Source organism: Stylophora pistillata, chromosome 12 (genome assembly GCF_964205215.1).
Source record: "Stylophora pistillata chromosome 12, jaStyPist1.2, whole genome shotgun sequence".
In the NCBI taxonomy this organism is placed as follows: Eukaryota; Metazoa; Cnidaria; class Anthozoa; order Scleractinia; family Pocilloporidae; genus Stylophora; species Stylophora pistillata.
The window spans coordinates 19,972,023-19,997,429 of NC_142530.1; the positions used below are offsets into that span (position 1 = coordinate 19,972,023).

General features: G+C 36.7%; 2 protein-coding genes and 2 long non-coding RNA genes across 4 annotated transcripts; 2 read left to right on the forward strand and 2 right to left on the reverse strand.

The window, feature by feature from the left end:
• Positions 1–1,462: 1,462 nt before the first annotated feature.
• Positions 1,463–2,183, reverse strand: LOC148719173 (uncharacterized). Its single transcript, XR_015994206.1, has 2 exons — positions 2,150–2,183; positions 1,463–2,078 (listed from the first exon to the last, which is right to left on the reverse strand). It is a non-coding gene; the product is annotated as an uncharacterized LOC148719173 (long non-coding RNA).
• A 254-nt stretch (positions 2,184–2,437) lies between these two features.
• LOC148719174 (uncharacterized) lies at positions 2,438–4,215 on the forward strand. Its single transcript, XR_015994137.1, has 2 exons — positions 2,438–2,984; positions 3,328–4,215. It is a non-coding gene; the product is annotated as an uncharacterized LOC148719174 (long non-coding RNA).
• A 5,098-nt stretch (positions 4,216–9,313) lies between these two features.
• On the forward strand, positions 9,314–10,813 carry LOC148719175 (uncharacterized). The gene has a single exon (XM_088740074.1). The coding sequence runs from the start codon at positions 9,314–9,316 to the stop codon at positions 10,811–10,813; it is 1,500 nt and encodes a 499-aa protein (XP_088596200.1).
• An 8,522-nt stretch (positions 10,814–19,335) lies between these two features.
• Positions 19,336–21,170, reverse strand: LOC148719176 (uncharacterized). The gene has a single exon (XM_088741872.1). The coding sequence runs from the start codon at positions 21,013–21,015 to the stop codon at positions 19,702–19,704; it is 1,314 nt and encodes a 437-aa protein (XP_088597998.1). The 5' UTR covers positions 21,016–21,170; the 3' UTR covers positions 19,336–19,701.
• Between the last annotated feature and the right edge of the window lie 4,237 nt (positions 21,171–25,407).

Here is a 25,407-nt window from a genome sequence, read left to right on the forward strand (position 1 = left end):
ACGCAACGCTACTCTGTTTATATGTACGCTGTACCATTTGACATTATGCCGTACCATTTGACATTACGCTGAGCCATTTCGCACAACGCTACACCATTTGTGTTTACACTGTACCATTTTACATTACGCTGAGCCTTTTCACGCAAGGCTACACTGTTTGTATGTACGCTGTACCATTTGACATTATGCCGTACCATTTGACATTACGCTGAGCCATTTCGCACAACGCTACACCATCTGTGTGTACGCTGTACCATTCAACATTACGCTGAGCCTTTTCACGCAAGGCTACATTGTTTGTATGTACGATGTACCATTCGACATTATGCTGAGCCATTTCACCCAAAGCTACACGTTTGTGCGTACGCTGTGCTACTCCGCATTATCCTGAGTCATTTGACGCAAAGCTACACCGTTTGTGTACTGTATTGCATATGAGTGCTAGACTATTCGCAATTTAGCTGGTCCATTTCACAATTTCATGTTCCAACTCGACATGGGCAACTAGACCGTTTATCCATGATTTGGCTTAACTATTTATGGTTAGGGTGTTCTGTTTCAGGAAGGAAACCTAGGCTGTCTATAATTTGGCCATGCCATTCCTCTATTAGCTATGCTATCCTACAGCTGATCCTTACACCATCTTTGTATTTACTGATCTATTTGACATCCTTTATTGTTGGTGGTGACGGCCGCCCATAAATAAGCCCTGATATGAAAAGCTTGGAATTACTGGGAATTTCTGGAAAGGAAGGTTCCAGTTTTGTGAGGACTTGGAATTCCTAGGCCTGAGAATTCTCAAACATTTTCAAATGTGCAAACAAGCTCTGATTTGGAACATGGCAACGAGAAAAACAAAAATAAATTAGTGGAATGAAAAGCGTTCGTTGATTTAGACTGCCGGTTTGAAAGATGAGCTTTTATTCAAGATTTTTACGGCTTTCCTTGCTACCTAAGTGTAAGGAAAGACCACAGATTGCCATATGTTGCTTAGAATGATTAGGTAAATTAAAATGTCTAGCGACTGGTTTCGATGTGTCCTTGTCATTCCTTTCCACGTCTCGAAGGTGTTCTCGGAATCGGTTACTTAGTCTTCTGCCTGTTTCGCCGATGTATATCTTTTTGCAATAAGCGCAAGTTATGTAATAGATTACATTGGCGAGGTGCACGTGAAGTGATCGGTGATCTTAATGGATCGTTTAGGTCCCGATATTTTATGATTTGGAAGCTTTGAATTACTGGGAATTTCTGGGAAAGGAATTAAGGTTCCAGTTTTGTAAGGACTTGGAATTCTTAGGAATTTCTAGGAATTCTCAGCTGTACAAGCTACCTTTAAGTTAAGAAGGTGGAATTCTGCGAATTAATGGGAATTGAATTTGAAGCAAATTAAATAACCCGGAAATCCAAATAATTCCAAGGAATTCTCAATACCTTGAATGTAAGGTTTTAAGACAAGGAGTAATTTTAGAGGCTTAAAACTTTACTATTGGTTCAATAAAAGATATGCTAAACAAAGTGTACCAAGAGATGTATATACCTGTACATGTTTATCATGAAATTTATTATTTGAACTAAGTTTTAGTAAATCTTAACATGAATATGCATTTTTCATAAAGCAGTTACATGAACTGCAAATTGTCAGTTTAAATCCAATGTACTCATATCACAGATTTGCTTTCTAAACTCAAAGGCCGCTTGGATTCCACAGTCATAAAAGTTTTTATTGTGATGCAAAATATGTCTCGTGTCCGGAGATGTGCCAAAATCATAAAACATAAACATAATCATAAGCCTGGGTCAACGCTTCGGAATGTGCACATGCATTCATTTCTAGGCAAGAATTATAACGTACTATAATCGCTTCCTTCTCTTGTACAATTGTTTCTTCGTTATGAGACGCAGTTGACTCTGTTGGCACCGCTGCTAGCTCAGTGGAAGCAAAAGACTGAGGAATCAAGATAGCAGTGTTGGAACGTGTCGCTGAACACTTGTTGGGATCCAACTTCGTCGATTTTGGCACTGGTACACTGTGATCATCTGGGTAGCTCTTATACTTCCTAAGGTGGTATCCATCTGTTCTAATAATGAGGGTAACACGTTTATAATCATGCACATTCGAAATTGTGATTGCCATTCTGCTGTTTCTCACCTTTGCCGTGAACACGACTCAAGTCAGGGTTTTTGTTGTTATTATGCATATTATGTTTGCCGTTGTTATTTTAAATTTGAAATATTTCACAGGAATAGTTAATTTGACCTATGATTGGTCCAGGTGTTTCTTTTCCTTTTGTTATTCAAACTTTCATTTTTAGGAATTAGCATATATATACTAGTGTATTTTGTTTTCTCTATCTGTTGTTGTAACCGTTTATTTGGATGTGATCGGAATAAAAAAGAAGCAGAAGTTTGTTTTAATCGTGCAAAAACTTTAGTTTTGAGTCTTTGTTTCCTCGACAGCTTTCGGCCACAAATCTTGTATTTGCAGTACGTTCGATTCTTCTCGATTATTTCTACGTAGAGTCAGAGTTCACATCATTATTTGGATCATCTTTAGAACATGGATCTAAGGTAACACCATCGTCAAATTCGTCTATCAGTCAAACCTTGCGCGTTCTCTTAAGACTGCAATCCTTTAAGCTAGCGGATTCTCTTTACAAGCCAATGACAATTCCCAAAATATCCACGTGATCTTACCCGTGATTGGAAACAAAGGAAATCCCTCCTGGCGCTCAGCTTTGAATGTACTTTTCATCCGTTGATCGCTCGTGTGTCAAGTTATTTCTTTTCTCGACTGTTTTGCTTAATATGACATCTCTAAAGATGGGTTTTACAGTTGTTCAATGGGAAAACGAGAATAGTGTGAGTGTTGTTATGAAAAGCAAGTCGTTGGCGCCCTGAAGTTAAAAGAAGGGACAACAATTATCAACTGGCCGCTACAAGGGTCGAGCGGCCATTTATAAAGCTATGGATTCTGAAAGTTTGTGGTGAGTACAAATCGTGATATTTGGTACGTGATTAAACCTGAGAATCGAATCGGTCACTTGCATGCCACAGTTTCTTTAGCTTACGTACGCTTTACAATGAAATAACTCTATCAGTGAGCTAAAGGTTTCGGGATTATCTTCGTCACGTTTGGCAAGCTATGAGCCCAGCAGAAAGAGACAAACAGCTGCTTAGTCTGCAGTTTGGGATAACTTCATTGAACTAATTATTGCAGTTACAACAATAATTTAATTAAAAAATTAATTATTTAACTGTAATTAAGCCCTTCTCTCCCAAGAGTGTTAAGTAAAAATTGAGAAGAAATCTCTGAATTTCAACTTGCAGAATCTACAAAAACAAACAGCAGAGCATGAAGATGCTGCTTGACAGCTTACATTTGAATTTTAACACACAAGAGTTTTATCCAAAGAAGTTACAACCATATTGAATTAAGTCAAAGCCTGACTCAGGGAGGAAAGGATAAAATATCATTTGTATCATCATCCCAAATGAAATGATTCCTTAAAGGCTATTTTTTCCCTAATAGTTATTAGTATTTATTGCACTAAACATAACCCAAGTTATTGCATTTCATGAGAAAGAATCAACAGATTTAATACACAATTTGTGTCAAACCAAATTTACTGATTCACTAGGACTATTTTAAATGAAGAGCTATAATTGAGGATAACTTTTAGAAAGTTTTTAAGAAAAGAAAAAGAAATTTCATCCCAATATTACTACATGTTGATGTTAATATAATATACAACAGCAAAATAATAATTAACATGTGAACCTGAGTTATAATTAACAATTATTCCATGAGGGCGTCTTGGATATGAGATGATTATCTCATATCCAACAAACGCAAGTGGAATAATTGTTTTATTAAAAAATGCCCCCAAGCTATTAAGCAAATCTTCTCGACTTTGTTTTGTGAGAAGAAACCTGATTTAACAATGTACAGAAATTAGATTATGGTATATTGGCTCATATTCCATAATGGCTGAGCCAATAAAAAGTATTGAATTGCATTATCCAATGATCCAGTTTTTAATAATAATAATAATACATAGCTTATATGGCGCAACGATTCTCAAAGATCCAGCGGCACTTTACAATAATAGTGAAAGAAAAATGTAGTCAATTAAGAATTAAAGTGAAATAAAAGAAAAGTGAAAAATCAATGAAAGCAAAAACTACAACTGCCTAAATAAATGGGTTTTAAGTTTATAGACCTAAATGTTGTCAAAAGGTCCACTTGTCAAATATCATCCAGCAAGGCATTCCACAGAGTAGGAGCTCCATGAGAGAACCCTCTATATTCATATGTTTTAAGATTGCATATCGCTATCATTAAGAGTTTTTTCTTAGAAGATCTTAGGTTTCTATTAGGAATGTACAGTCTTAACAGTTCACCAAGATACAGAGGACTCAGACCATTTAATACTTTAAAACGAGAAGAAGTATCTTAAAAATCAATATGGGCGGACACAGGCAGCCAATGGAGACTTCTAAGTATAGGTGTAATGTGATCATATCTGCTGGTGGCTGTGGTGTAATGTGATCATATCTGCTGGTGGCTGTGAGCAGGCGGGCAGCTGAATTTTGTACATGTTGTATTCTATTAATTTGTGACTGCTTTAGGCCAGATAGAAGAATGTTACAATAATCCAACTTTGATGAAATAAGGGCATGAATAAGTATTTCACACTGACGGTACATGTAAATAAATTTCATTGATAACTTGAATTTTAAGTTGGGAGTTATTGCATGTATTCATTTGATATTAGTTGCCTTGAAGTTTTCCTAAAGTTCCCAGTAATTCTTAAACATTGCTAGAAATTCTCAAAAATTCCTAGAAATTTCCAGCAAGTTTTTAGATTCACAGTATTTCAGTGAAGTCATTAGTGCTCTGAGTTGGAATTCCTCAGAATTCGTAGGAATATTCCACGAAATTCCCAGGAATTCCTTGGAATTCCAAGTCCTGTTGACTATAAACATGGAGTTTTTTGGAATTTCTAGGTTTTTTTTGGGAATTTCTAGGTTTTTTGGGGATTTTCTTGGTTTTTTTAGGAATTCCAAGATCCAGTTTGCAAGGGAAGTACACATTTAAGTATACTGCCATTCATTCATAATATCTTGAATACATTCTAAGTATACTTAGAGTATACTTAAAGTATACGTTAAGTATACTGTACTGGTCAGTTTTCCACTAGTGGTTTTACTCGTGAGGTATGCTTGAAGTGCACTGCAAAATTTTCAGTACCTTTCAAGTATACTTTAGGGTGTTCCAATTTCAGGTGGAAACAAGTATATTACAAGTATACTTTTAGTAGCTCTGTAAACTATACTTCAAGTCTACTGAAAGTATACTTTGTGTATCTTTTTTTTTGCAGTACACTTTGATTACAGAAGTAGTATACTAAAAGTGTACTTAATTTTGGTAAGGGTCAAGATCTCTACAGCTGTAGCCCCCTTCTTGTCTCCATTATTACTCATTAGATTTATTATGTCACCTGTACAGCCCCACACTAAATGCTTTTATTAAAAATACTACCCTCAGCCAAAGTGAGGCGTTTGCATTTTGGCATGCTAATTCATGTTTTCTTTTTAAGTCTCTTCAAATACAATTTTCTCCAAAAAGTGACTGTATAGGTGGTACACCTTTATGGCTTTTTCGGTCTGTTCAGTTGCAGCATTGAACTTATTAAGTACTCTGACTTTGACCTTTTTTTCAGGATGATTCAGTGAGAGTTTATATGTTGTCAAGGTAGGATACTTCAGACCAGTTCTGTTGTAGTTTGTAACGAAGTAATAAGTAGTTGAAGTAGGGAAAGGTTTGAATCAGAATTAATTCACTCAGACTTACATACCAGGTAAAAAGTAGAATAATGAACTTAAAAAATCCTGTGCTTTGTATGTGAAGACATTTACATTGCCTTACTTTGCTAGTTCACACAGAATGATAGGAAATGGTGTTAAGAGTACTTGTCTCCCACTGGTGTGGGCTGGGTTTAATTCCCAGACCTGCAGGTGTCACCTTTGGGTTTAGTTTCTTGTGGGTTCTTTTCCTTGCTTGGATGGTTTTTATATGGGTCCTGTGGTTTTCCTCTCTGCACAAAAATCAACATTCCAAATTCCAATCTGACCTGGAAACAATGGACAAGAAGAGCCACATGTGGAATGTCCATCGCTAAATTCCTATTATTATTCTCACTGTTATTATCATTTCTTACAGAATATTGCAATTAAATGTTTGTACATTTTTGCTAGCACTGAATGCACTCATCAAAAATTAAAATTGTACAAGATATAAAATATTAATGTTTAGTATATACTAAAACAGAGGATAGCGTTGAAGGCGCGCTCTGATTGGCTAGTCAAACTCCGAATATCCTTTGCTATTTACCTCCGAGAAACTCGGGAAAAAATGGCATGCCGGTTTGCGTCTATGACAAGCGAATAAATCACTCAAATAATGACGAAGCAGTCCCTGAAAACACAGAGAAAGCGACTAAATTTGGTTTGGCCGTGTTTAAAGGTAATGGTAACCGGGAGTTTATCGATAAAAACCAATGAAAAAGGTTTTGTTTACAAATGCAAATTAATCTTGCATAACCTCACTTGTTCACTTGAAAATCAAAGTTTCGCAAAGTAGTAATTTTGACAGAATTACTATTTTGCGAAATGGCGTTTTTTCACCTTTATTTAGCAAATATGTCCTCTTTGTCGGAAAAAAAATGTGTCCACTAATATAATGATCAAGTATTTCTAAGAGCCTGGTCACCTCTCATTTTATTGACCATAATAGAACTCGTTTCGCAAAGTAGTAATTTTGCCAGAACTACTATTTTCTGAAATGGCGTTTTTTTTCACCTTTATTTAGCAAATATCTCCTCTTTGTCTGAAACAAAATGTGTCCACTAATATAATTAATGATCAAGTGTTTCTAAGAGCTTGGTCACCTCTCATTTTATTGACCATAATAGAACTCATTTCGCAAAGTAGTAATTTTGCCAGAATTACTATTTTGCGAAATGGCACTTTTTCACCTTTATTTAGCAAATATGCCCTCTTCGTCTTAAACAAAATGTGTCCACTAATATAATGATCAAGTATTTCTAAGAGCCTGGTCACCTCTCATTTTATTGACCATAATAGACCTTGTTTCACAAATTAGTAATTTTGACAGAATTACTATTTTGCAAAATTGCGTTTTTTCACCTTTATTTAGCAAATATGCGCTCTTCGTCTGAAACAAAATGTGTCCACTAATAAAATGATCAATATTTCTAAGAGCCTAGTCACCTCTCATTTTATTGACCATAATAGAACTCGTTTCACAAAGTAGTAATTTTGACAGAATTACCATTTTTGCAAAATGGCATTTTTTCACTTACATTTAGGGTAATTCCACAGTCTTTTGGACATAAAGCTTTAAGAAATAAAATTGACTAAAAGGACTATTAAGCTCTATTTCTGTACTGGTTAAATGCCAAATTTGTGTAAAATGATACCTTTGAGATGTTAGCACTGTAATTTTGTGTCATGAATTATCATAAATTAACCTTGATACCAAAAAAGCTGTCACGGAGGGGACATGCACTAAATAAATATTGTAGATCTGTCTTGAGAAGAAATCTAATAATAACTGTCAGGACATTAAGTTGTTTACCCAGACTTCCTATGTTATTAAATTTTTTTCTCGGCTTTGTGCGGAAGAGATGTAATGCTTTGTCCAACATTGAATTGTCCCCTCCGTGACAAAAATACCCACAAAAATTATGATCTTTCTAAAATAAATGGGGATAACTGCAGAAACTTCTGTTAATTATTGAAGTATGGGCTGACAAACTCAAAAGTAGTAAAGAGTTCCTTCCACTTCTTTTTCCTTTTAATTACTTTAAAAAGATAAAAATGTCATGGAGGGGAACTTTAGTCACAGAGGGGACTTTTCTGTCACAGAGGGGACATTACTGTCACCGAGGGGACATCACTGTAATGAAGAAAAATTAACTGTCACTGAAGATAAATGCAATGCAACAAACTATACTCTCCTCACTTAAAAGAGAAATTAAAGTAACTATTGAGTTTAAAATTCAAGATAATTTATGTCAAAGTGGATGTGAGTAGAACATTTTTACTGTCAAAGAAAGAGTTGCACATTTCATGACTAATACATGAACAAAAAGTAAAGGGTTCTGAGATTGTAGGCTCTGAGCACAATCACCATAGCACTGGCAGTTGCTTTAGAGCTGAAATGAGTTCTAAAGAGAGGACAAAAAAATACCGAGAAAGATTGAAAGAAAATTATGAGATGGTTAAAAAGAAAGATTGAGACCGAAATTTCATGTTGATCATTCTTGTCTTTTTTCCCCTTCAATTCATCAAGAACAAAACACTTTTTCTATATGAGTACAGCTGGCAGTTTTGTCAAGCCCACCCACTAAAGAGCTGTCTGTAAGATGTGGAGTGCATTGCTTGTAGCAGATAATCAGCCTAGTCCAGGGGACTGGTCCTTTCATGTAAACATTTCTAATGATATACAGCAACAAGAAACAGATTATGATTGTGGTGTGTTTGTTTGCATGTTTGCAAGAGCCCTTGCTCTTTCCTGTCCTCTTGTCCTTAACAAGGACATGGTGGATGTAAGGAAATCCATTATTCATGATCTCCATGTTCAACATCTCAGCCCAGTACCATCTAAGGGGGTTGAGGTGGGGATGTACTTTGCTGTAGATTATGTCACAACTTTTTACTTTGGCCGGGTGATTTCTGTGGAAGATGGCTTTGTAGAATTCCAGTTCTAACACAGCATAAGCTCTGCCATCTATGCCTGGCCAAGATGAGATGACGTGGACAGGGTACATTGCAGTTGTATTTTTTATGGTCCTGTAATGCTGGAAGGCAATCGCCCATTTACATTTTCAGTGCAAGGTGAAGTTGAGAAAGTGCACCTGTTTTTCAAAAAGCAGGACTAATTCTGAGCACAAGAAAACCTGTGATAACTGTCTGTTTTTCACAGCATTAATTTTATGAAAATGAGATTTGAGCTTTTTGGAGGTTTATTCACTTAGAGTGTACTGGATTTTAGACTACTATAGTATGAACTGGATATTGTCAACAGTTAGCTGTACAACTGTACATACAAAACTTGTAAGTCGTTATCACCTCTGAATCTGTGGCACTTTTGTTCAATAGAGTGTTTGCACCTACGTCACAGCTACGTCACAAAATTGTACTGTCCGCCATTATGGGGGAGTAAAGAGGCGTGCAGTAACACAGTTTACTACTATATCTTCCAACGTTTTTCTCAATTTATTGCATTATGCCGAAATTTTGCTTGGTTTTAAACTGTTCCCACGACACGTCTAAGCGAAAAGATCTTTCCTTTTGTCGAGTGCCCAAAATCGTAACGAGGCAAGGCGAAGAAACGGAGATTTTGTCAACGGAACGTAGGCGAAGGTGGCTGACCGCCATAAGCCGTGACGACCTTACGGACAAAATTCTTGAAAATGATCGTGTTTGCGGCGAACATTTTCATTCTGGAATAGCTGCTCCTCTGTGGGATAAGTGGAACGTCGATTGGGTACCATCGCTTAAGCTTGGACACGAGAAACTAAAGGTTAGCGAAGCATCAGTTCAGCAAAGTCAGGAAAGAGTCAGACGAGCCACAGAACGTACAAAGCGCATGGTCGAGAAAGACTCTGAAAATTCTCAGATAAGTCTTGCCAAAAAGCGATTAAAGCACAACGAAGCTGGCCATAGTGTTCAAAACATATCATTCGACGTGGAAATGGCAGATATTGAGGACATTTCTGAGAACTTACCCGACAACTTGAGGCATGCTGTAACCCAAACAGAGTTGAGCTGTAACACTGTGCTCTCGCCTGAGCCCATACATCAGAACTTGCCATCTTCTGATTTTGACGAAGCTTTTTTTTCTGGAGATGATGACAAAGTTAAGTTTTACACTGGTTTGCCATCCTTTGAAATTCTGCAAACAGTCTTCTTCTTTGTTGCATCACATGTTGATAGACGACGTGGAGTTCTAACTAAGTTTCAAGAGTTTTGTATGGTGTTAGTGAAGCTAAGACTTTCTGTCCCACACCTTGATCTTGCATATCGTCTAAAGATCTCGACGTCTTCTGTCTCTCGTATTTTAGTTACTTGGATAACTGTAATGGATATTCGATTAACTCCAATTATTAAATGGCCTAGTCGTGATGAGTTGTACAAGACCATGCCTAGATGTTTTTTGGATGCGTTCGGTCGTAAAACTACAGTTATTATTGATTGTTTTGAAATTTTCATCGATCGGCCATCCAACCTTCTTGCAAGAGCTCAGACCTTTTCAAATTATAAACACCACAACACTGTCAAAGTTTTAATTGGAGTTACACCACAAGGGACAATTTGTTTTGTGAGTGAGGCTTGGGGAGGAAGAACATCAGACAAGTTTTTGACTGAGAAGTGTGGAATTCTTGAGAAACTTTTGCCAGGTGATATGGTCCTTGCTGACAGAGGTTTTACTGTGCATGAAAGTATTTGGTTCCGTCATGCTGACCTGAATATTCCAGCATTTACAAAGGGAAAGGATCAACTCGATCCTGTTGATGTAGAGAAGACAAGACAGATTGCTACACTGAGAATCCACGTTGAGAGAATTATTGGGACATTGAGACAGAAGTACACCATCCTTCAACAAACTTTGCCAACAGATTATCTTGCCTGTAGATCTGGTGAATCTGTACCTCTCATTGACAGGATGTTAAGAGTTTGCTCAGCTCTTGTCAATCTTTGCCCACCTACCATCCCATTTGACTGATGGGGCATTCAACATTGAATGGATTGTACTTATTAACTATTGATGAAATATTATTATGATTTTTTTTCATTTGCATTTTTTTCATAAGTTTATTCACAAACATTTGGGTTTTAACCCATTTTCCATGTTGATGCCATGCATTCATTCTTTACATTGTTGATAACACTTATAAATACTCGGTGATAAACAGTGTGGACTTTGAATGCCTTGCTCTCAGGCAAGAACTGCTTCATGCTTCATGAAGCAATAAAATGTCACATAACCAACTGTTTAACCTCAGGAAAGGGAGTAATCAGTCCACTCTTTAAGCATGTTAATAGATGAGATCTCATTTGATTTACATCAAAGTTTGGGATATCCTTGTCCAGATTGTAAGAAAGTGCTGTTGCACTGAGCCATTGCAAAAACACCACAGTCAGAATCATTTGATTGTTGTTGCACAGGTACAACAGATATATCTTTGAAATCTTCACCAATTAAGTTCTGAACTTGCTGTTCCAGATCATTAAAAATAACATCATGAAAAAGACTGTCATACAAATTCACAAATCCTTTTTCACATCCAATTGAGCTTTCACATACCCAATGATTGCCCCCAGTGTGCAATATCTGAACAAAATCCCCATCAACTTTTTCAAATTTAAATATATTCCAAGACTTGTATGCTGAAATCCTTGTATAGCTGGATTGACTGTTTTCAAAAGTGATTGGGCATACTGTATAATACTATTTTCAAGCCACCCATTAGGTGATTCAATCACATCAAAGTCATGTGCAGATAGTTCAGCAATTATCCCATATTTCTCAACATCAACATGGTAAGTTTCACCCAAATTTATAATGTCAGAATCATCAGAAGTGTTGGAGATGGGAGAGGAAGACTCCTTGGATAGTTTTGAGCTTTTCATAGCAACAACACTTTGCAATTTACACTCATTACATAACCAGGACAATTTGTAATTGTTTGGACGACGCTTGTAGGATAAACAACTGAAATGGAAGAATTTGCCGCTAGGCGAAAAATTTAAGCGAAAATCTGCCCCAAAATGCTGGTTATGAAACCGTAAACCATTTGGTTGTAGGTTTGCAAGCTTTAAAGTTCTTAAATTGTTCTGTCGTATAAAAACTAGTTTGTGAAACCAAATGCAACACGAGATCAACAGCTTCAACAGTACGAAGGCATTCCCTACTTAACTTTTCGTCCGGAATCAAAAGAGGATCAACACGAACACACGAAATCTTATCAATATAACGCTTCTTTACAATACTTGCAGGTGATTTCGCATAATTAGACAAAGGAATATCATGAATAATGTTTTCTTCTGAAGCGCGTTGAGACGTCTGTTGGGCATCAGCATCCGCCATGTTGGTTCTTTACTCCCCCACAATGGCGGATGATAAAGCTGTGACGTCACGTGCAAACACTCTATATTCAGCTTATATAATTATTATATTTGGGCTATTCGATATGAGACATGAAAATTTGACAGATTTTCAAATTCAAAATATGAGAGCCAAACTTATTTTTAGTGAAAGCTTATACATAGTTCTATACGAATCCAAATCTAGATTGGCAGTAGTGGCCATGCCCAGCGTGTGTGACGCCATTGTTTTTTAGGGTTTTTATTAACCGAATAAGCCATTTTACATACCAATATCTAAATTGCTATATCTCAAAGAAATTGATTGCTATGAATCAGATTTTGAGATCTTAACTACTTACTAGGATGGGCCTTTCAATGCCAAAAGAAAAAAAATTCTCAAACATTTAATGCCTCAGATGTACAAAGACATAAAAAGTGTTGCAGACGTGACCTTTAGGGTATGATTCAGAGCAACATTTATTTAATTTCTGCATAGGTTCTCAACTGTTTCAGGTCTTATTTATGCTGCTCTTATGGTTAAGTATTATGATAATTTTGACACCCCAGCTTGCTCAAATTTGTCAACTGTTTAAGAGATATCGGGTTGCGGACATGACACATTTGTAAAAACCCAGAAAACCTCATAAAATTTTTAAACATGACAAGATATGCTGATATTTAATGACACAAATGATAATTATAGACATATGATATATGTAAATCTATCAATTTTTTTACAATTTTCCAAAATATAAATGCCCTTTGATGAACAAAATGACCTAGGTCATCAAAGTTTTTATATATTATTTGTTATTTATTTCCCAATTTACAGATAAAAGCAATAAAAACAGCATTTTTACTGCAGTGGCATTACTCTGAACATTATTAGTGGTGAATGAAAAGCTCTTTGCTGAACATCCCCAAAATGTCACGTCCGCAACAAATTTTGGTCACATCCATAAGACAACATTTTTGTCTCTTACATATATTATTTGTTATCTATTTTCCAATTTACAGATAAAAGCAATAAAAACAGCATTTTTACTTCAGTGGCATTACTCTGAAAGTTATTAGTGGTGAATGAAAAGCTCTTTCCTGAGCATCCCCAAAATGTCACGTCCGCAACAAATTTTGGTCACATCCACAACACAACATTTTTGTCAATAAATCCATGGTAACAAGTAATTTCTATAATATCTTTTCAGATTTATGAAGTACAATTACTATTGCATTTAGTTAGTGTATGCAGTTTGTTTTAAGGTTTTCAATTCACAGGAAATTTGAACTAACCAAAAGCAATTCAAATCAGTGGTTGTTTTAGGAGTCACATCCACAACACACTTTGAAAAATTATTTTCTCTGGATTTCTAAGAGACAATCAAAATGTTTTCTGGCAAAATGAAAGGTACTTCAGGGGTAATTTTATGACATGACTCATTTCAATTCAAATAGTTTGGATCTGGCTCTAGGAGACATTTAATACTCAAATTTTTCCTCTAAATGTCACATCCGCAACGTGGAATTGACCATTTACATCTTGCATATCATGCATGCATATTTGCAGTCTACAATGCAGTTTTAAGCCTTTTTATTAAGAGAGAGACAGAGACACAAAACCTTGAAATATCTGAGTTGCTTACATTTTTAGTTAATATACATGTAAGTTTTAAAAATGTTGTATGTTTTTGTATGCACCAGGTCTTATTGAACCATTGGTGTTATCTTGAGTACTTTACACGAACCTAAAGTTTCCAAATAAAAACTAAAAAAAAAAAACATGAAGGTTTTTTTAAGAAATGTGTTGTATCATATGAACAAACAGCATGACACAACTTTCCAGAATACTTTTCAGCCATAAATTAAATGTCTTTAAAGGCTTGACGACACGTATGACAGCCAACCTTTTTGATGTGGTCAAGCTTTAAAGAATATCTTGAAAAGAATTGAATTAAACTGGGGCTGTAAACTCATATTAAGGCTGGAAAATTGGTTCAAATTGATCACTGCTGCCTATTGGACAAAAGGTCCCCTCTGTGACAATAACCACAAGCACTTACTGTTCCTGTACAATGTAAGAGAGGAGGAAGTCCTTTTCCATTTAAGGCAGTTTTATTGTTGATTAACATCTAAATAAACTATGTACTAAATTATTGTTGCTGCCGTTATACATTCACAGAAATCTGAGATTAAATTTTAACTTTCAGTTTTCATAGTTTCTCTGGTCCCCTTCGTGACAATCTAAATAAATGACTAATTCCCCCCAAATGTGGAAGAAGTCGTTTGGAAATAGTTTGATTTAAAACAATCATTAGCTGTTCTATCCATTAGAAGTCCTCAGTGAACTGAATTATTTTAAGCTAGGGAGCTATCCATGATTTTGATCTCCTCTGAATTGTCCCCTCCGTGACATGCAAAATACTGTGGAATGACCCTTTAGCAAATAGGTCCTCCTCCCCGAAACAAAATGAAAGACAACTACTTGTTCTTGTTCTCAATTGCTTTTTATTGGCTCAGAGTTTACTCATTATTGTTGTTATAATTCTCTTTCCTCTTCTGCTCTGTATTCCTTGTATTTTGTTCTGTTCTATTTATGGTTGCCGCAACTCGATTTTATAGTTGACCAACAACCCACATGCCTGACTGGCAAGCCGATCCATATTACTTGGTTTAACGGTTTTTTGTTTGGCCACAACAATTTCCTCTCCAAAATTTCTTTCCCAAGCCTAGGTAGTATGGTTAATGTAAATCGAGTTGAGCAAAATAACAAACCGTCATAAAGCATCATCTGGCACAAGAATTCATTAAAGAATACTTGGGAAATCATTGCGATTTGGGATTGGTTCCAGAACAAAATGTCTTTAACCATTCAATATCCAACTCTTTTGCTGCAAACGTGTTTGCTGTGGTGTCTTTTCCATGGCAGAGATCAAATGAAACATCTTTTACAAAATCAGAAGTTTAAAGCTTTGCAATTAATTTGGTGAAATCTGCTCCTTTTTGTGGCACTGTGCTTCGTGAGAGAATGTGATTTGGGATTTTACTAGCCTGATTGTATACTTGTTTCCTGTTGCGGGAATGTCAGAGGTGACCAGGGTCTGAGAAATATTGATCATTTTATTCGTGGAAACATTTTGTTTCAGACAAAGAAGACATATGTTCTAAATAAAGGTGAAAAAATGCCATTTTGCAAATTAGTAATTCTGGCAAAATTACTACTTTGCGAAACGAGTTCTATTATTGTCAATAAAATGAGAGGTGACCAGGCTCTTAGAAATATTGATCATTTTATTAGTGGACACATTTTGTTTTGACGAAGAGGACACATTTGCTAAATAAAGGTGAAAAAAACGCCATTTTGCAAAATAGTAATTCTGTCAAAATTACTACTTTGCGAAATGAGTTCTATTATGGTCAATAAAATGAGAGGTGACTAGGCTCTTAGAAATATTGATCATTTTATTAGTGGAAACATTTTGTTTCGGACGAAGAGGACATATTTACAAAATAAAGGTGAAAAAAAATGCCATTTCGCAAAATAGTAACTCTGGCAAACTTACTTCTTTGCAAAACGAGTTCTATTATGATCAATAAAATGAGAGGTGACCAGGCTCTTAGAAATATTGATCATTTTGTTCCGGACGAAGAGGACATATTTGCTAAATAAAGGTGAAAAAACGCCATTTCGCAAAATGGTAATTCTGTCAAAATTACTACTTCGCGAAACGAGTTCTATTATGGTCAATAAAATGAGAGGTGACCAGGCTCTTAGAAATATTGATCATTTTATTATTGGACACATTTTATTTCGGACGAAGAGGACATATTTGCTAAACAAAGGTGAAAAAACGCCATTTCGCAAAATTGTAACTCTGTCAAAATTACTACTTTGCGAAACAAGTTCTATTATGGTCAATAAAATGAGAGGTGACCAGGCCCTTAGAAATATTGATCATTTTACTAGTGGACACATTTTGTTTCGGACGAAGATGACACATTTCCTAAATAAAGGCGAAAAAACGGCATTTCGCAAAATTTCGTTTCGTTTCGCAAAATAGTACTATTTCATTTCGTTTCGTTTCGCAAAATAGTATAAGCCCTATTCGATTAAACAACTTAAACGTTTGTAAAAAGATAAAGGAGTTACTACTAAATGTTTTACCGTTAGAAGATGAATATGTCGAAGTGTCCCGTCTTATTAAGTTATTTAATACTTTAGGTTAGCCTCTTTTCATAATCTTAATATACTTACTCTGTTTTATGCTTATTCTATTTACTGTATAGCAGTGTTTTCATTTATTTAGTCCATGTGTAGATAAATATTATACTTGTAAATTGTGCTTAGATCTCCCTGCCTCGATTAGTTCATAAGTTATTTGTGGGGAGAAACCAATGTACTTAGCTATATTTTTAATCCTAAAATAAATTGTTGTTGTTGTTGTTGTTAATGCAGCCCAAGTGAATAACATAATTATGTAACTTATAAAGAATCTTTATTTGCAAGAATATCCAAGCTAAAAAATTAACTTAATTTCTGATCTACAAAATGATGTTTTATTTAAATGTGTTTATCTGAGAGAACATGATAGCTTATGAATAAAAATATTTGAAAATCTCTTTTTGTTTTTTTTTTTCATTGATTTGGTCCCTATATTAGAGCACAAACAACAGAAAGCTGTTACTTGTCTGGTGTGGAGGTAGGGCTAACTCTTTCACCTCCAAGATTTCTTTTCTTAGCAATTCGCTATACTGTCTCCTAGGCATTGCTTATAATTTAATTAAGTTCTGAGAATAGTCCATTTTACAGTTGTGTGCTTGGTTGCGAAGCCTTTGAATGGGAGTGAGGCTAGGGGTGACCTTGTTATGATACAAACCTTGCTACCTTTCAAATGTAAATCACTTTGTTATCATGCTAACTAGATACTAGTCTCTATCACAATAAGGTCATCTTCAGCCTCACTCTGAATCAAAGGCTTGGCAACTAAGTACACAACTGTAAAATGGCCTATTTGGTCTTGAATCAAATGAAAATCCCCTAATACTTTTCTATATTCTCATCATCTGTCTGCTTGATATTGTATTGATATTGTAAGGAGAAAGTATTCAGTTTTGTTGTATTCTTAACACTTCTCACACACAACTGGGAGCCATGTCAAGCCTAACCATGCAGCCTGGCCTTTATTACAGAGCGTCAAAATATTACAAGAGAGCAAACTAGAGGAAAAATGCTTCCCAGATTACAGGCCACAACAAACTTGAATAAATTTACTACCAAACAACTACCTGTCTTATTAAAAAGGCTTGTCCAGCGAAGTCTTCACAACTGTGAGAGAAAGTCTCAGAACTAACTGATGACAACTTTGAGGCATTGAAAACTATCCAGCTTGAAGGATGGGTGGGGGGAGGTCTGAGAACAACAAAAGGCAAGAAGAAATTTTGTAAATTACATCCAACGATGCGTCAAAACCCCCTCACACTAGCTCCCGAACTCCCAGGTGTAAGAAAAATGTTTTCCACTTCCTTCATTCCCCAGCCAACAGAAAACACCAAGTTTTAGTTTTCTCATAAGGTTTAGATTTTAAGAGATTGAAATACAGCATCTTCTCTGTTCTGCTGTAATCCACAAGTAAGATCATCACATGAAGTTTTGTTACTCCCTCATGTCAGATGCCAGTTCATCTCAGGCAACTATCCCACTTTCCTCAACACTTTTATAGAGGGCTGGTACAAGTAGCAAATGGTGGTAACTAGTGATTTACTGCCTGACATTTTTATTAAAGGCTTGAGATTTTTTTTCAAGGCTCCATTCATATCAAAAGAGAGTGATGCAGCTTTCTAAGGGAGGGGTTAGCTTATTGAAAGTAAAGCTGGGCACTTAATTGAGGAGGGGCACTTATTAAGGTAGCACAGCATAGCACAAAAAGTAATAGAAAAGAAAACACACGTAAGAGAGCTCTGCAAGCAAATGGAGACAAATGTAACAATGCAACTTAATTGAAAATCCAAAACGAATATTCATACTAATGCTCAAAGAAAGGTCTTTTTGACATTTTCTATAAAGAAGTGATATAGAAGGTTTATAGCCTTGTATTCTTGTATCCCTACTCCAGTCAAACCTGTATTAAGCAGTCATCCATGGGGAGTGGCAGGGTGACCACTTAATACAGGTTGAGTGCTAAATACGCGTTTCACAGAATAGGGGTACTGTAAAAAATGATAACAAACATCATTTACACCATAAGTGACCATGAAATGTACAAAAACTTGCTAAAAATGCTGTTAGCATCAATTTTGTGGCAGACAAGCATGGATGTAATTGTACTTGAAAGATTATTATTAGTTTTTTTTTTGAGTGGTTCTGCACTTACTGACCATTCAATACAGGTGGAGGACAATACAAACATGGTGTTGGAACTCAGTCAAGGGTGACTATGACTGCTTATTAGCAGTGACTGTTTAATAGAAGTGAAAAGTACAGTGAAATTTTGGTACTTTTGTACCCAAATTTGGTCGATTCATACCCAGTTTGAGATATTTCGTATCTGAAGCACTAGTCATCCAAATATACATTCATTCCAAATACCTTGCAGAGGGGCATGAACATGTGTTGATTGTTTCAAATGAGAAGTTAGTGTAGCCAAGGGAGAAAGCTACCAGCAAAATTCTGTTTGGTGATTTACACATAACTTCTCCCTATAATATCAATATCTGGCAAACAGGTTATGAGAATATTCAAAGTTAACAGGCAGAAATTGTTACCTTGATCTAGTACTAAATATTTGTAACTAATTTACAAGGAAATGTGTAGCAGGTGAAGGGAAGAATTGGCAATAAGATCTTAGGAGTTTAAGGGTTAATTAGGACTTTCCAAATAAAAACACCTTGAATTATTGCTTAACTGTGGGAACAAAACAACTGGTAACCACTATTCCCCTTTGCAATTAGTTCAACATTTATTAATTCACTTATTGTAATTTTTCTTTTGTTTTTTGTTTGTTTGAGGGGGGGGGGGGTGAGTGAGGTGGTCAAGCCAGTAATGCCACAGTTTTTTCTTTTAATTTGGGAAATATTTTAGCAGGCAGTGGCATATAACTGGCTTAAAATCAGGCTAGGTGGGGATGGGTAGGACTTTAATCTAAAATGTCAGCAAGCAGTCGTAAAAAAGTTTAGAAATGTAGTTTATTTCACTATGTTGAAAAAAAAAACTCACAATCTGGTTGGTTTCCCTTTCTAGAACCATAATTGAAAGGTTAATCAGTAGTCAACTATATGTAAGTTCTACTTTAAAAGGTTACACAGTCATCTACCTTCCATAGTAAAAAAAAAAACGAATTGTTACAGCTAACTGTCAAGTTATAAGTTTGACTTCCAATTTGAATCTCTGACGACTCAAACAGGAACTGAAAAATAGTCTTTCGATATACTAAATTCTACAGCAACGGTTATAAGTTAGAATAAAATTCATTTGTAAAGTAGAAACAATGTTTCCTCTGTTTCTAGGATGTAAGTACGTCTACAGAACCTTGTTCAGTCATGATGTGGTATGAGTTCCTCTAGTTGAAAGGCTTCGTAATTTTTCGCTTGTTCATATTCTCTGTGAGTAAAAATGTGTGCTTCTATACCTTCAGATTCCGGCTGACCATCTTTACCACGAACAATTCTTTGTGCCCTTCCAATAAACTGCACGAACTTCACAGGGGAGGAAATTTTCGTCATTATGGCGGCTATGCTTATTGGTGGGTGATCAAAACCCTCAAGAAGCATAGACACCACAACTACAAGCCTTATTTTGTTTTCTCGAATTGCTGTCATCGTCGCCCGTCTTATGTGATTTGGATTATCTGAATGGTACGTAGTTATTAGTTCAGCGGGACAGTTCCAAATATCAAGGGCTATCTGTACCACGAGCTTTGCTTCGTCAATATTCTTCGCTATGGCGATGGCCATGTGGGGTATACCGTCAGGCAAAGGTTGTTCGGCGTCTTTTCTTTCTTGCTCTGCTTGTACTCTCCGAAGGACTTCTCTGTAGATGTTAGCATCCCTATTGTCGTCTTCAATCTCAACGAAGTTAGTAACACGTATTATTCTCTTTCGGCGTGCTTCGTTAAGTGGCAGGTGATATATGATGCTCCCTTCTCCCTCTTCTATAACACGCACACGGTCACCTCTGAAAGGTGTAGCAGTAAAAAAGACCACCATTGCATGGTACTGAAAGTGGTTCACGATTCGACGCCATGTTGTAGCTGGGTGATGATGCGCTTCATCGACGATGACAAGTCGGAATAGGTCTTTAGGTAAAGTACGTTCCCAATCTATCCCTAGAAACTTCTGTGCGTTAGCGATCAGAATTTCGTTTCCTTTTAATATGTTGGGTTGCTTGACCTCCAATGTTTCCTCGATCTTCTTTCCTACTGGAAGAACATCTCGGGCATTCTCTTCGGGCACTATCCCTCTCCGCAGCAGAAAATTATCCTCCTGTTCTCCTTCCTGCACCCGCAACAAAGATCCCTCCAGTTGCTTTGCAATCGCCAGATCTGGCGCAATAACCAGCACGGGCTTATCAAATGGATGAAGTGGACTCCCCTCCGGAGAAACACCAATCTTGGTGGGCCGAGTTAACCCAGTTTTCCCTAAAAAGTATGGTAGACAACTTATCACACCGCTTTTGCCAGATCCTGTCGGCATGGAAATTATAGCAGTATGCCCCAGAGGGTTGCGGTGGAAAAAATTTTCGAGACTTTGAAGAGCTTCAACCTGAGGAGGAAGAAGCTTCCCATGTGACTCTCTTTCCATATCAAAACTGTAAAAGTTGAATTTGTCCAGACGAACGCCAAACTTCATTTTGATAGACCTGAGGATATGTTTAACTTCACAGGGTGTTCTCTAGAAGGCAAATGAAAAGCGGAAGATACCGAAGAGATCGTGAACGCTATTTCCATGCGGTTGTGGGAGAATACTCCACATTTACGTCATTCACCGTATAAGGGCACTGAAATGCGCAAAATATGCCACGTGGTATTACGCTGTCCACCGGATAAATCTTTATTTGGTGAATACTAAGTAGCGCCGCACTACGTTTTGAAAACACTTATCCGCTGGATAGGAATTTATACGTTGGATAGCGCCAGGCCTGGGATAACACTAGATGCCCTTTGAACAACTGGGCCAAGCCTGAGTAAAAAATTATTCTGCATGTTCATTGCTCATTCATGTCAGGACTGATATCATGTCAGGACTGATATATTGTCAGAAGGTCGCAGTGGTCGATTTGGCCAAAGAGGCAGATGTTTTTGGAGGAGAATCTACGTGAAAATAGATATGTTATTTGATTGCAATGGAGTTTAATTTCGTTGTATTAAAGTTATAGGTAACACCAAGACTAACATCCTGATCAGTGAACCATTCCGTGGACTATTGGTCTTACAATTTAGGGAAAGAGGAAAGGCTCCCAAATGGACGCGAGGCGGCCGCGATCTCCTCTACTTGAACAATATGACGTAGATGCGAAACTAATTGAAATTCTAAGAAACTTGCTATTGTTGCTTGTCGTGCTTGTCGAAGAGATATTGCTTGATCTCGTCAAAATTTGGATTGCTTCCAATAGCTGTATTTCGACTGTTTCGATATTTAAGTGCTTATTTGAAATATAAGGAAAAAATCAGTTGCAATCCTTACTTGAAATCAGCTATAAAGATATCATCAAATATTTCCCACATGACAAGCTATATTTATTTCAGTATAGGACGACAGGTGGGTTCATCAAGACTCCACTGATCCAGAAACCGAAGAAAATGCGAGTAATAATAAAACAACGCCAACCGCGGTTTGTTTTTAATAATAATAATAAAGGTCTTTATTAAGAATTGTGCAAACAGACGTGCTACAATTAACATGAATAACATGAATAAAATGAATAAGGAAAAAGAAAAGGTATTAATTACTATTGAAAAGACATCTATTAATAAAAACTGATTTAAAACGGCTTGTCTGGACCTTAGGCAAAATATAATTATGCGACCTAGTTCTCAACTGCCGTGTTCTCTGGGGAGGTAAGAGATCGCTCAACGCAGTGTTGGTGGAAGAGATCCTTTGCCATAATTTCTTATCTCTATTACAACGGATATCCAAGATACTGTGTTGCTTTAAGCAGTAACCCAGCTTATAACACCTGGCAAAGAGCTTATCAATTCTACTTAAATATTTACTATAAAAAGCACACCCCCAGACCTCACTAGCATATGTATTAGCATATTTTGCATCTGTGTATGGGGCAGATTAAATGTTATTACTAAATACTGCATCTTCAAAAGTTTTCCTCTCTTGAATAGTACGTGGATTACTGTCTAAAACAATTTTGGAGAACTTGGGAATCTTTTCACCGCAAAAAGTTCATATTGTCCATTCATCAAACTGTGTAAACATAACTGGGATCTAATTTTCATCTTAATACTAATCCCTTGAGAAGCATGGCCACCACTTTAACTAACCTCCTCTTACTCCTTTGTCGTCCATCTACTGACCCATCAAAGCATTATGTGATTGGTCAATCTACTTCCCAAGCTTATGTTTTATCTGGCTCTAAAATCGAATCTCACAAGAGATGTCAAGAGCTATTGATAAGTGAATTTACATTTGGAAATACACCCGCAATATTAGTGGACGAAACAAGATTTTTCCGGTTCTAGTTTTCTGCATTTAGGAAATTTGAGACAATTATTATCTTACTGAGACGATAACTATTATTCAAAGCATGTAATAAACGCACCGAAATTAAATTTTGATGCGCAGCAGAAGTGAAGGAGCTTAAGAAAAAGTTAACTAAACTTTCTCAAACTAATTGTGAAGAAACCAAAGTTCCTAATTTCTTTGCGTTAAGGAAACAGTAGCTTTGAAGCAGAAAGGGCATTTCGTCCAAGAATTTACCTGAAAACTGCATTAACTCATTCAAGGACCATATCCCCAACACGCCTGGACTTTCTGAGGGCTAATTAACATAAAAGGAGAAAGCGAAGGGACTTATACTGAGCACTTTTTAGATAGGGCTAGCACGGCATGCTGGTTTTCACAGGGTGCTGCCGGCTTCTGAAGTTAAATTTGCTAACTAATATGAATCCCAAGCAATGGAGAGATAAGAAATTGCCCGCAAAACTAAAAGACATTGTAGTTTAATGTTACCATTAATTTGCTTGTTAACGAAGCGCTCGTTCTTTCTCTTCTTTTCACTGTTTCTTATATGGATACTGCTTCCTATGGAGGCCATAGTGGTATACTGTTGATTGAGTGAGTGATTGTAACAAGTCATTACAGAGTCTGCCGAGTTTTGACCGATATTCCTCGCTCTCGGCATTTGTTTGTTTTGGAACATCTTCGGTCGTTCAACGCTTGGTAACGATTTCTTTGGATCGCTTCGAATGTTACTCGGAATTAGCTCCTGATGATGAACATCCCACGATGGCGCTTGAATACACACTTCAAAACACGAGAAAAATGAACCCAGTCTCTCGCGTGTGAATAAGACGCCTGTAACGACCTTCCTGCCATCTTTGAACCAAGATTAACATCCAAACTAAGGCATATCTTCATTCTCCGTTTTTTCAGCTCCTCCCCTAATAGGCGAGGTAACGTTATGCGAAATGAATGCCGGATTGATAACTGAAGATTACAGCACCGCTGAGTTGTCAAAATATGTACCTGCCACACAGGTAGAGTTCGTTTCAAATGTCTTTTACCGAGAAAAAACTACCATGTATTAGTATGAACATTTTGAGACCGTAAATCATATTATCATGACATAGCTTTATATCCAGCGGGGTCAAAATCTAAAAATGAAATAATAAAAGTGCTGATTAGGCGATTTGTGTAACCTTAGCAAAGAAACGAATCCAAAGTAACCGCATGCATCAGTTTTGACCAAAGTATACAGTATTTCAATCTGTAACTGTACATTATGTTTAGAATTAAAAAAGGTGTTTAATTTTAAAAAAGAATTAGAAAATAGAATTAAAAAAGGTTTAATAAACCTACAGACAATGCGAGTCTGTAGGTTTGTAATACACACTAGTGCATAAACCGTTGCCTTCAATTGAAACTTTGATGTCTAAAAAGGATAAAGAATTGTCAGAAATTTTCCAGGTGTATTTCAGAGCCGGGTGCAAAGAATTGAAGCGGTTATCGCATAATTACTTGTTATATTCGTCTTCGCATCCATCTCACGTTAAGAATTCCATTCCTTTTTCTCAGTTTCTAAGACTTCGTCGTTTATGTAGTGATGACTCTGATTTCCACCACAAATCAGAGTCAATGTGCCAGTTTTTCGATAAACGTGGTTACCCTGTTTCTGTCGTTCAAGCGGGTTACTACCGCGCCCAACTTATTGATCGACATTCAGCACTACAAACGTCGCATAAGGAAGATTCCGACCGCACTCCATTCACTCTCACGTTTCACCCTCACAACCACTCAGTTAAATCCATCATTCTTTTAAACTTTAAATTACTTCAAAATGATCCAGAGACAAGCACTCTCCCCTTCGCAGCCTCCGCTCATTTCATTCCAACCCGACAGAAACATAGGCAATTTTTTGGTCAGAAGTTCTTTTCAGACTAATGACCAAACAGACACTTTTAAATGCGCTCGTGCACGATGCAAAACGTGTCCTTTCATTCACAGCTCTGATAAAATATCGGGACCTAGCTAAACGATCCATTAAGATCACCGATCACTTCACGTGCACCTCCGCCGGTGTAATCTATGGCAAAACTTGCACTTATTGCAAAAAGATATACATCGGCTAAACAGGCAGAAGACCAGGTGACAGATTCCGAGAACACCTTCGAGACGTAGAAAGAAATGACAAGGACACATCGAAACCAGTCGCTAGACATTTTAATTTACCTAATCATTCTAAGCAACATATGGCAATCTGTGGTCTTTCCGTACACTTAAGTAGCACTGAAAGCCGTAAAACTCTTGAACAAAAGCTCATCTTTCAAAACTGCAGTCTAAATCTTACAGGGATCAACGAACGCTTTTCATTCCACTAATTTATTCGTGTTTTTCTCGTTGCCATGTTCCCACCAATAACGTAGCTCCATTTTCTGCCTTTAAAAGCACACACAACCCACAATTCCTCTATTCGCTCCGGCGAAGGGCTAACGCTCGAAACGTCAGCTTTTGTAATCGTTACGGTGACCAATTTACCATTTAAACTTTGTTGATATATCTAAATTATTT